The following is a 13,308-nucleotide window of genomic DNA, read 5'->3' as shown; positions in this document are numbered from 1 at the left end:
CAAAAACCTATAGTAGATACACAAAATATAAAAAGAATCAAAACAAACCATTATAGAAAATCATCAAATCGCAAAGGAAGAGAGCAAGAGAGGAAGAAAGAAACTTCAAAAGAGCCAGAAAACAATGAACAAAATGGCAATTATAAGTCCATATCTATTATAATTACTTAAATGTAAATGAACTACATTCTCCAAGCAAAAGACATAAAGGCTGAATGGATAATAAACAAGACCCAACTTGTTGCTGCTCTAAAGAGACTCACTTCAACTTTAAGGGCACATACAGACTGAAAGTGAAGGAGTAGAAAAAGATATTCCGTGCAAATGAAAACAATAACAACAACAAAAGGGGTAGTGATATTTATATCAGACAAAGTAGACTTTAAGCCAAAACTGTAACAAGAGATAAAGAATGTCATTATATAATGTAAGGGGGTTCATTTATTCAGAGGACTTAATAATTATAAATCTTTATGCATCCAAAATCGGAGTACCTAAATATATAAAACAAATATTAACAGATATGAAGGGAGAAATAGTCAGCAATGAAATAATAGTAGGGGATTTCAGTACCCACTCTCAACAATAAATAGATCATCCAGACAAAATATCAATAAGGAAACTTTGGTCTTAAACTTCATATTAGAGCAGATTGACTTAACGACATATACAGAACATGCCATCCAAAAGCAACAGAATACACATTCTCAAGTGCACATGGAACACTCTCCAAGAGATCATACGTTAGGCCACAAAACAAGTCTTAATAAATTTAATAAGTCATAGCAAGCATCTTTTCCAACCACAGTGATATAAATCTAGAAACAATTAGAAGAAGAAAACTAGACAAATCACAAATATGTGGCTATTAAACAACATGATTCTGAAGAATTACTATGTCAACGAATCCAAAGGGAAATTAAAAAATAATGTGACAAATGAAAATGGAAGCACAGCATACCAAAATGTATGTAATACAGCAAAACCAGTTCTAAGAAGGAAGCTTACAGCGATAAATATCTATATTCAGGAAAAAGAAAAGATTTCAAATAAACAACCTAACTTTATATCTCAAGGAATTAGAAAAAGAAGAACAAACTAAGCCCAAAGTTAGAAGGGATGAAATTACAAAGGTCAGAGCAGAAATAAATGAAATAGAGACACAACTGTTGTCCAACAGCCCCTTCAGTTACACAAGCTAAGGCAAGTACTGGGTATTCCTTCCTAGCAGCTCACTGGTTATGCCCCAACCACATTTCTCTGTAGTGAGTGAATTCTGCAAATGTAGAGGACCCAAGATGGAGAAGGTCATGAATTTCTTCATACTACACTATGAGAAAAGATTTTTAAATTTTTTTCTCTGTAATTGAATTCTCATTTCTGGGTCAGTCTTCTTAACTCCCATGAAAAGAGATATAATCATCTATACTTTAAGCAGATTTGCTTTCTATTCTATTCTTCCTATCTTTAAAATGAAGAAAATGGCAGAATTAAAGTGGAGAACTAAGTAGCTATTTGATCTATTTGTTCTGTGTAATAGATTAATAGTGAAAAAGAAAATTGAGAGGAAAAAGAAGTTTATTTTCAGAACAATATTCAAAGTAAAGAGGGTTGAAAAAAAAATTATCTTACTTAAATCTACCAGATAATTGCATTAACCCATTACTAATGGTGGTAAGTTATATAAAAATTCAGTTTAAATTTAGTTTTTGATTTGTCACTTCAGTTAAGTTTAGTAAAATGCTGTCTGTCTTCTCTGTGTGAGCTTCTGTTGGGCTGCATTTTGGTGGAGAGCTAGCAGCTTCTTATAAGTGGTTATCCCCATCTTCTTTGCATCAAAAGGATGTTTATCCTGTAAAGCTCCAAATTTCTCCCAGAATTCTTCATTGCTACACATCTAAAAGAAAAATAATTACATAAGTAACCTTTTGAATCACAAAAGGGATGAAAGAGGTTTGGATCAATTTAAACACAAGCAGTCTACCCCACAAAAAGAATGGTATTTTTCAATGATAACAGCATTGTTAGTAGAATAATTTTAAATTATTATCACAGTAGAAACTTCAGTGTGCCAAATTGAGAGCATTGCGCCTACATATTACATACAGTGTGCCTACCTGTGTTTACTCCTGTTACGCACTCATGGATTAGCCATTTCCTATATCATGAGGGCCATAGTTTTCTGAACGACAACAACAAAAAATGAAATGTGATATAACAGAGGATTCCTGTTCCACCTTGAGGCGTGAGAGCCAGTGTAGGTGATGCTGTTTGGACACCAAACTGCTGGCACTCCTAGGAGACCCTAACAGATGACAGAGAGCGTGATATTTGGAGTTGGGGCTTGCTATGGACTGAACTGTACTCCTCGGAACTCACATGTTGAGGCCCCACACCCCAGAGTGGCTGTATTTGGAGTAAAGAAATAATTACAGTTAAATGAGGTCCTAAGGATGGGGCTCTGATTTGATATGATTGGTGTCCTCAGAAGATAGCAGAGAGCTCATTCCCTCCCTCTGCTACATGAGGGCACTGCCAGAAGGTGGCCATCTGCAAGCTGGGAAGGGCCAGCACCTAGATCTTGGACGTTCAGCCTCCAGACCATGAAAAACAAATGTTTAAGCCACCCAGCCTGTGGTATTTTTTATGGCAGCCTGAGTAGACTGAGATAGGCCTGTCTAGGAGACCTGAGGACTGAGAGGGAACGAAATGTCAGGAAGAAGCCCAACTGATGGCCTGTGGCAATGGTCCCTCTCTCCTGGACCTTCAACTTCCTCTTCTCTTGGATCATTTCTGTCAGCAGAAACAAGATTTGGTAGTTCCTATGCTATAAAGAAAATTCCTCAGGCAAAACTACCGTATCTATCAAAACATAAAATGGAAATACCTATGCACCTAGTATATGAACTCCTAACACTACGTCCTAACAGATGAACCTGCAGGAGTACAAAAAATAACCACACCAAACTGCTACGATGTCCTGCTGTAAAAGGAAAATGGAAACAACTGAAATGTTCATCGGTGGGGGATAGCTAAGGGATAGTTACACTATATGGAACACTGACATTAAAATATCCACAATGTAGTATAAAGTTCGAAGCACAGAATACGCTTTAAATAGTTTATAGACACAAAGGATGTTTGTATATGCATAGAAAGTGTCTGGAAAGATATGCACCAATTACTAACTGTTTACAGTGGCTAATTAGAGAGATTACATTGTGGCAGTAGAGCTTTCACATTTTGTTGAACATTTTTAAACTTATTTTTTAAAACCTCCTTAGCCCCACATACCCCTCTAGCTATTGCACCTTCTACTTCCCTTTGTGCTTCTTGAAGTGGATTTTTCACACAGACCCATTCGCTTCTCCGCTGCTCCCACCCCATCCACCGAGACTGCTTTTCTGAGTCTCCATGGTCTTCACGTCCATGTGGCTCTCTGACCTCTCACCAGCACCTACACGGACGTTCCTCAATCTCACTCGCACTTGCTCCTCTGGTGATTTTATCCATTCCCATGGCTTTAAGTATCACACTGTACCAACATCTCTCAAATTAGCACCAATTTATCTTTTGACTTCTGGATCCATATGCCCACCTGTCCATTCAATCACCGTTACCTGGAAATCTCACAGGCAGCTAAAGTTCTGAACCCTTGTGTGTCCCACACTACTAATGCCACCAGCTCCTGCCCACAGAAGCACAGGCACGTCCACTCTTACCATCATTGTCCACCTGTGCATCTCTTTACATCCTTCCTCTCCCCGCATCCAGTCCTGCCCGATTCAACCACACAATGTCGACATTTTCCACGGTTTTTGAAAACCTCATGTGACCCATCCTCTCTAAGTCTCCGGCCACCTCTTATACCTTCTGACCCCCAGTCTGTTTTCTGGTCACACCAGCCATTCAGATACAGGAAAGCTCTCTTCTTACCAGACCAGTTGCAGCCTGTACTTCTGCAGAGAGCTTCTTAGTTCTTGGGTTTACATGTCGCTTCCGCAGAGAGGCCTTCCTTTGTCCCAGGTTAAATACATTGCCCACATAACAGCTGTACTTGTTTATTTTTATGGGGACTTTGGACTTCTCTCCCTGTACCACCCACTGGCCAGTAATTCCATGAAGACAAGGACTGGGTTGTGCACTACTGTTTATACCCAGCGATCAGTGGAACTCAGTAAATATTTGTTGAATGAATGCTGAAATGAATGAAAAGACATAGTACCTAATACTGTAACTTACTGGTTCTTAAATAAGAAAATTTATCTTTAAGCCAACATTTATCTTACAAATAACAAATTCTTTTATGGCTAGAATTTCTGACCAGCTGAATATTTTCAGTTACGTATTTTGGTCTAGAAGCCACCTAAACCTCATAATGAAATGTCTTTAAAAATACTCAGGCTTTTAGCAATTCTGACAGGAAATATACTATAATTTAATAGCAATTGTAGGTAGGATTACTATGATTTTTAGTTTTTTCTAATTTGTAAACAATGATCATGCAAAAAAAAAAAGATTTTCATTACTACTCATTCCAAATGGATTCAAAACTTATTATTACCACATATGTGCAAATGCCTTAATGATAAGTCTAAAGTGAGAAGTTTGAAAACTAATTTTTCCCCAGGGATCTCTCTGTTCATCTGCTGCCAAGGTTCTCATTGAAGGACATTGGTGAAAATCTGCATGTAGGAGTTCCTATACGATTTATCTTTCTGTTCTTGATATTTGCTTAAATTCATGTATGAGTGGAAGCTATCTTAGTACTATTTTAACATTCTCTTTAATATGTACCTTTTTATGAAAAGTCATTTCCCTTGAAATACAGCTTGGTGGATTTCCCCTTGGTATAATCACTTTGCCTATGACATTTTTGTTTTACAAATGACTGCTTAATTCTTCTCTATGTGCGCTGTTTTCCGCTTAAGCGCTAGCTTAATTAGTTTCTTAGGTAAAACATGTTTTTTAAATTATTTTTTATTTTAATTCTTTCATTACTTTTATTTTAATTATTTTTGCCCCATTCCAATATTTGTCATCCCCTGAAGTTAAGATTTTCTAGATCACTCCTTTTCTTTTTGAAATTCTGTGTAATATTTACAAGTAAAAAAATATTTTAAGGTCTTACCTTTTGGAACTTTTTGTAAGTTTTCGATAGCTGCTCAATGTCATCCATATCAAGGAAAGAGAAGATCTGTAGGATTATATTGTCAGGCATGCGAACTAACAAATCCAATTTTCCCTGACCCAGATTCAAAGAATAATCCAGTACTTCTTTCCCAAACACTTTCTGCATCTGCCCTAAATATCAGCAAGAGAGTGAGACAAGGACAGAGACAGAGACAGACTTGGTTATGACGGGCCCGCTCTCAAAAAAAGTCACTTGATTTTACAAACACCTATGCTTCTTCACAAATAATATACCCGTCATTATAATAAATATTCCCACTGAAAAGATGCTCATCAGTAAGAAATCTTAACTTGCTTAAGTTAACTAAGACACATTTAGGAAATTTTTTACATTTTGCCTGACAATCAGTTCTTTGAAGAGACAGTTATTATTACCTTTACACATCCATTCATTCAAAATTTCACTGAACGCCTCTGTGGCAGGCACTTTTCTAAGGATCAAACATACAGTATGAGCAAAGCAGACCTGTCCTTGACTTCACTGGACTCACACCCTTCATCTCATATAAAAGCGACAGAAACCCCTAAAAGGTCACGGTCTTCCTCAGACTCTCCGAATCATAGATGGCAGAACCAGGTCCTCTCCATCAGGAGTTCTTAACCAGAAATCCACGTTACGGATGTGGTGACATTGCTGTTCTTCTGCTCATCCACAGTTCCCTAAATTAGTATCATGCTATTATGAATAAGTATATCATACAGTCTATATTGGCTTTCATCAGATCCTCAGTGGAGAAACTTCTAAAAAGTTAAATTTTTTTATACATGAAGCTGTCAGTAATCCAGAGCTAAATTGTTTTCACAGTCTTCTTGCCACAGACGTAAAGTGAAGCAATTCAATATTACAGGTATAAATTATTGCCTAAAGTAGCACTTAATATTCTCTCTCTATTGAAGAGTGGGTGAGTCATCACTGTCTCCTTTCTTCCAAACAGAACCTACCCCACCTGCAGCCTGCCCCACTGCACAGACTACCCCCACTCTACAGCCCACCCCCTCCCTACAGCTTACCCCCTCCCTCAACAAACCCATGTGGCTCAAGCCAGGTCTGATCAGTGCAGGCCCCAGACACAAGCCAGTCTGCTCCAATCAAGTGCCTGGTGGCTATCATTGGTCAGGTGGTGGACAAATGACCTCAGTGAGTCCAGCAAGATGGCAGGCCTCAGGGGAGTCAGCCTTCAAATGGAACCAAAATGTGCGTGCAGAATACAGAGGTGGAAAGGCCCTGGGCTTCTGACAGCAGTGGCGGGGATGCTGGGCCAGCTTACTCTGAAGCCCCTACCTTCTTGTAGACTTCTTTCGGTGAGAGGCGGTGTTCCTTGCTTTTTAAGCAGTCAAATCGGATCTTAACTGACAGGTTTGGTTTTGCTATAATGTGTGAGAAAGCTTTGACTTGAAGGAAAACTACCACTTGCCCTATAGTACTGATGCTCAAAGTGGGATTCCTCAGGCCAGCAGCAGCTCCTGGGGAATTTGTCAGAAATGCATTCTCAAACTATGCCTCAAAACTACTGATATTCTAGAGCCCAGCCCTCATCTTCCAGGTGACTCTGATGCGTCTAGAGACGCGCCCCCCCTCCACCCGCCTTTACCACATTCTGCCTATAAGACCAGGAGGCCACACCAATGTCCAACCACAATCACCATTTACTAAACAGTCACAAAGAAACACTCCGAAGGCTCAAGGTTCTAACTTAGAACTAACATATGTTGTAATGTGATAGAGCTGTGGATCCCTTTGCAATTTTTGCTAATTTAACAATATTTAGAAAAATTCTAAGTCCTTCAAATTTCCCTGAAACCTAGCATTTCCACGTAATACACTTTTCGATAAACCGTGAGCTGCTTCCAACAGGTAATTTACAGGTTCTACCCCTTAAGGAGTAAAAGGCAGAGCTGCATGTTCACCCCTCCATACTACAGACACAAACTCTCACTTGCCAAGGGCTCCCCCAACCACCAAGACCAACCACACTTGTCTGGGTGTGTACTTCGTGCCAGGGGATGACTCTGCATGCTCAGGATACAAAGCTCAAGACTGATGACAATTGGGCTTTCCATTTGGCAGGCAGGGAAATCCACACAAGTGAATGGACAATTAAAATTCACTTGGAAAAGGTTTGGAATAAGGCGTGGTCAGGAAATATGAATTTTAAAACTTTTATCAATCACCTTCTCCCTAAGTACACTGGTCTATTTGGGAAGGATAAATTTTGGGAATAAACATTTGGGATCCAGGAGGCCAGAGCTCAGCCAACTCCTGTGCATGCCCTGACTCACTAGTGATGCAGAGATGAAGTGACGATTCAGGGCAACAGCATGCAGTGGTGGTGATAATGGCACCCAACAGAGTGACAACAGTGACTCCACCGGAGCCTACTGTGTGCTTTCTGCATGCTACCCTCTCTCTGTTGGTTCTGAGCCTCATCTCATGCTCCAGGCTTCCAGTTGATTCTCTGAGCTACTTGAGATCCTTTCAATAATTTCCCTTTTCTGCTTAAGTCAGCAAGAATTGGTTTCTGTTGCTTAAAACCGAGAACTCCCAAGGAAAACTGATAAACAGAGAGGGGGTTAGAGGCAACAGTAACACAAGGAAATTTGGGGAAATAAGTTACACCGCTCTGAGTAAAAATCCCATTAATACCCAGGAAGAAGAATCTGGCAGCCCACCGTCTACGGGATGATGGCTAATTACCTGTGGTCACCTGAAATAAACGGTTCCTTAGGGGTCAGGTTTAGGGAAACAACATTGCCACCGCCATAGAACAGTGTAAAAGGCAAGAGGAACTCAAGATTGTAGGGTAGAGTAGCAATTTGTAATAGCACTGAACTTGAATGAAAATGTCAAAGAAAATGTCAACGTTCTTAAAACCTAAGTCTTGGGACTTACTACACAGGTGCTAAAATTATTTGTCTTATAGTCACAGGGTTAAAACAGCGCCAAAATGTCTTTGTGAAGGTTGGCTCAATAATCTGGACAGGATGGGACTCTGTGTATCAGAATGGAGGTATCCAGACCCACAAATACACAAACCCCACTGGTCCTCCTATGCCTTCCCTACCCCCAAGGATTTTCTTATGCTCCTCCCATCCCTCCACTGTTTCCAGGCCTGAGGTAGCCAATAACAAAGTTGATCCTGGGATGAGGCAGAACACAGCACTTTACTAAGTCATGTCAGCAAAAATGAGGGGAACAAATGCAGAAATGGATTCTGAATGTAGGAGTCTAAGAAAGAAAGAAAGTAATACTAAATTGGGCTGAATTTATGGATAGTATGTTGGTTTAAACATCATAGAGGTAACCAGTCGTCTACTAACTGGTTAATAGCAGCCCAAACTCAGTGGTGACCAAGTGAAATTGAGATGCCAAAAATTCCCATCCGAATTTAGAGATTTCTGGGGACAGTCATTCTAGAATAAATTGCTTATATGCTACCCACCCTGCTACCCACACTCTTCCTCCTATTTCTGGTCCCCAAGGGCTAAATAATACTCTTTTCTACAAAATTTTGAAAACACACTGGTGAGAAAACACCACTATCCCTGAAAACACACAAGTGACTGCAATTAGAGTCGGCTCTGTAGCAGACTGGACAATGGCCCCTAAAAGATATCCACTTCCTAATCTCTGGAACCTGTGAATATTCTTTTATATGAAGGGAAACAAAGGATTTTTGCAGATATGACTAAATTAAGGATCTTGAGATGAGGAGAATCTCCTGAATTATCTGGTGCACCCTAAGTTTAATCCTGTGTTCTTATAAGAGAGAAGAGGTAAAGATTATATACACAGACATACAGAGGAGAAGGTGACATAAAGATGGAGCAGAAGAGAGACTGGAAGATGTGGACCTGAAGATTGGGGAGATGCTATGGAAAGCCAAGGAATGCCAGCGGTCACCGGAGGCTGGAGGAGGCAGAGAACAGATTCTCCCCACACTGTCTGTCTCCGGAGGAAGTGTGGCCTTGCTGACACTGGTTTCAGACTGCTGACCTGCAGAATTGGAAGAGAATAAATTTCTGTTCTTTTAAGACACTAAACTTGTGGTAATTTGTTACAGCAGCAATAGGAAACTAATACAGGCTCCTTGACTTAAATGAAAAAGGAAAAATCCGGGAGTTTAGAGTCAAAACTAAGAAGGTGACCATAACAGGCAGAAGGGCTGGTATAGTCATCAGAATGGCCCCGCATCCAGATCATTCTAGGGGCGGGTGATTATGGAGGGCCCGGAGCTGAAATGAGACACTGCCCACTAGATTCCTGCTTGATTTGCATAGCTAAAACCTATTTTAGATCATATAAATGTAGGTCTGACTTGAGAAACCACGAAGAGAGAGACATAACCCTGATACCAATTTCTAGACAAGAATATATTCACAGACCCAGAGACCCTCAACTATTGAGAAAGATAGCTACACTTGAAGAATCTTGTAAGAACTTTGAAGTTTGTTCTGTAACTTTTCCACCTTTAGGTATTTATCTCAGATTAGGAAACATCCACAAGCTTGACACGATTCTCCGTGGGCAAGGCTGCGTGTCTCTGTCAGAGAGATGCAGAGGCAAGTATGTTGGCTAGGACCTCAGCTCTCTTACATCTTGTGAGCAACTATGGAGGGGACTGTCTCAAGTAGAGGACATGAGGGACCAGCATGGGAGTCACCAGGAGGGGTGAATTTAGGGATGGCACTACTGTGAACCTGGAGAATGTAGGATGATCTGTGCTTTGGAAACATTTGACGTTTTCTTTGTGCCCCCTCCCAGTCCTATCTGTGTCCTACACATGGATGCTGCCTCCACCTCCACATGCCTTCCTCTCCTACTGATTTGGCCATCCCCGCAGCTATCAAGATGCCCCTCCCTTGTCTCTTCACACAGGAGCTTGATCACGTGTAGCATGTCGGGCCTCATCCGGACCTCCTGCCCCAACCAGGCTTCCAGGAGCTACCTGAGGGTGAGAACAGGTGGATCTGGACCACAATAGTCTCACCGCCCTAAGTGCCAGGGCCTTCCGGGAAAATTCACTCCATTCTAGACTCAGCTCAGTGTCCAGTTGCCCCTCATAGCACTTGGTTATTTCAGTACCACTCCCCTCTGCCTCTGAGCACCAAAAAAAGTAGGCTGCTTCATTTACTTCATATCCCAGAGCCTAAAGTTGTTCCTGACACATTGTAGGCACTTAAAAATGCCTACTGAATGAACAAATCAGTGCACCCTTGATTGGTTCTACTCATGTGACACTTCCTAGATAGAAGAAAAAGAATGGAAGGCCATGTAGCCTGTGAAGGACCCTTGGCCCCCACCAGACGAGAGGCTCCATGGGCTGTACTGCAGCTCTGCCCTGGGCTGCTACACACCACAGATGCCTATAGTTCAGGCAAGCCAAGGCAGCCCCTGGGCTCCCTCACTGCTCCCAGACAGGTTGCTAGCACCAGAAACAAACGGCTTTCTTTAAACAGGGGGGCACTAGCAGCCACAGGTGCCCGGGGCTACTTGGAACTGCCACGCCCTGTCTGAGCGCCGCCTGTACCTGTGCTGCAGCCCCATAGTTGCCGTGCAGCCGCCTGTTCAGCAGGAAGTCTGCGTGGAGTTTCCTCACCTCTCTGGGGAGGGCTGTTTCTTGTTCCAGGCGGAGGGAAACCATCCATGACTTCCAGATAACCTGCCCACAGAAGCAAACACATGTGGTGCATCATAGGTGTTATCCACCATGGCAAAGAAATTGGCCAGATGTTGTCTTTATTTAAAAGTCCGTGAGTGTTGATGTGACATAGTCTTGAAGCTCCAGCCTGGAGAGGGCTTATCCGAGGATCTGTCATCTGCGTTGGCATCTTTTCATTGGGATTTACAAATAAGTAAAGTTGCTGGGGCCTACCTAGGCCCACCGAATCACAGTCCTCAATCATCAAGTACTCAAGTGATACTTTATAAGCTATGTCAGACTTTCCCCTTCAGGACTGGCTGAGAAACAACCGTGTAGAGTTTGCATGCACCAGAAAAGCACAAAACGTGTCTGAGGAATTAGAGACTGGTCCCAGCCTGGAACTGGTAAAATTTTACGTTTAGCCAACTGTTGTTCCCTTACCAAGTGGTCCTCAAAACTTTTACTCTTGTATCTCCTAAAAAAATGTTCATATTTGAATGTCACAGTATTTTATCCTGATGAGGATGAAATTCCCTGCAATCAAAATACGCACATGAATGAAAACTTTGGATTTCCTACAAGGTCCTAAGTATTAAAACTATCTATTATCATTAAAGTGTATAATCAAGGCAGATCTTCAAATAGTTGATCTATTAACTGCTATAGTCTGAATGTTTGTGTCCCCTGCCCCTAATTCATATCTTGAAACCTTATACTTAATGTGATACTTCGAGATGGGGCCTTTGAGAGGTGCTGAGGTGATGAGTGGAGCCCTCATGAATGAGATTTAGTGCCCTTATGGAAGAGACCTCGGAGAGTTTCCTCACCCCTTCCACCTTGTGAAAACACAGAGAAGATGACCATCTATGATCCAGGAAAAGAGCTCTCACCAGACACTAAATCTGCCTGCTTTGTGATGTTGGACTTCCTAGCCTCGAGAATTGTGAGAAATAAATTTCTAGAGTTTATAAGCCACCCAGTCTATGGTAGGAAGATATAAACATAAAAACTATAGAAATACCCCTCCTTGAATTCAAAACAGCAGGATATTATTAATCATTGTTGAAGCTAGTGAGGGTGCATTTTACTATTCTACTTCTGTAGATGTTTAAAGTTTTCAATAATAAAATATTAAGAGAAAATTTATCTCAGATAGATGGAGATTTTTTCCGATTGGTTCATATGTTAACAGATAAATTGAATACTTTTTACTAATACAATAAGATGATGTTAAACAATTCTATTTGTTTTTCATTCTTATTGATCTGATTGCTGAGAAACCTTGTTGAAATAGAAGGGAGCAGAGTTTGATTAGAGTAATAACATCTGATTCTTTAAATTTTTTCAAGTTATATGCCAATGTATCTATAACCAAAAATTACATCTAATGGCCTACCATCTGATAATTCTTTCAATTTTATTGAAAGCAAAGAATTAGAAACCATCTGACTTTTAAAAGGATTTGTTATTTAATCACTAGAGTCCTTTAGTTTCTTGGTTTCTGGAAAGTAGACATAAAAGGCTTTTTCAAGACGTATCAAATAACTATTATAGTTATGCGATACCAGCTACTCTCATTCCTAGAGGCAGTTTAATCTGATATAATCGAAAAGGCTTGGGAAAAGAAAAAGCAAGGCAATAATTTCAACCCATTTTTGCCCAATATTGTTATAGAGCTTGCTAAAGCCTTGGAGAGCAGATTTAATCAAATTTATGGAAAATAGTCACCAGGTAACCTTTGCCAATTAGTCCTTATATTCAAACCAGTCAGCAAATTCAGGCTTCTTTTCCCAGAAAAGTATCACTCCATTTTTCAATTTAAATGTATGTGAAATTTGTCTCAAAATGAGGACCTATTGATTCAAAAACCTAGGAATACACCTTGTAAGAGATCACTAAAAGCAGTACGGTCAAAATTTCCTATTACCTAAAGTAAAACAATGTAATATAATGTAGAACTAAAATTCTGAGTTGTCGATGAAGCAAAAAATGTGACGAGAGTTACATTTCCTCAGTAAATCTGTGCATATGAGTATATCAAACTCTAACGTTGGGCTTTTGGGAAGAATTAAGATTTTAAAACTCATAAATAAATTCTTTAATTTTGTTTTAGACCACTACTAAACATTTTATATGTATTTATAAGAGAGTAAAATATATACTGCTAAAAACTTTTGTCTGGCAACTAGCATATAAGTATTTTTTAATTGATGGGAGGTAGAAATTATAAAACGTATTTAATTGGGTGAATGACTAACTGGGAAATATGCTTTCTAAAAACATTTTTCAACTATCTTAAAGATTACGGCACACCTTATCAGAAAGAAATAACATTTTACCTATAGGTTTTATAGAATGTATTTTGGAAATACAATCACGTGCCACTGAATGATGAGGATATGTTCTGAGAAACACATAGTTAGGTGATCGTGTCATTGTGTGAACATCATAGAGTGCACTTACAATAACCTAG

General features: G+C 40.1%; 1 protein-coding gene across 1 annotated transcript in view; it reads right to left on the bottom strand.

Annotated features, from left to right (window-relative positions):
• Positions 1-1,560: 1,560 nt before the first annotated feature.
• The window catches only part of LOC105311127 (F-box only protein 36-like), a 28,527-nt gene continuing 16,779 nt past the window's right edge, over positions 1,561-13,308 (bottom strand). Inside the window, exons 4-6 of the mRNA XM_011387154.2 lie at positions 10,722-10,853; positions 5,132-5,304; positions 1,561-1,897 (exon numbers count right to left, since the gene is read on the bottom strand). Coding sequence (XP_011385456.1) covers positions 1,733-1,897; positions 5,132-5,304; positions 10,722-10,853 — 470 coding nt within the window. The 3' untranslated portion in view covers positions 1,561-1,732. The remainder of the gene's footprint in view (positions 1,898-5,131; positions 5,305-10,721; positions 10,854-13,308) is intronic.

The sequence above is a fragment of the Pteropus vampyrus genome, unplaced genomic scaffold (genome assembly GCF_000151845.1).
Source record: "Pteropus vampyrus isolate Shadow unplaced genomic scaffold, Pvam_2.0 Scaffold1000000514, whole genome shotgun sequence".
Lineage (NCBI taxonomy): Eukaryota > Metazoa > Chordata > Mammalia > Chiroptera > Pteropodidae > Pteropus > Pteropus vampyrus.
This window is presented reverse-complemented; position numbering and strand designations above follow the sequence as displayed.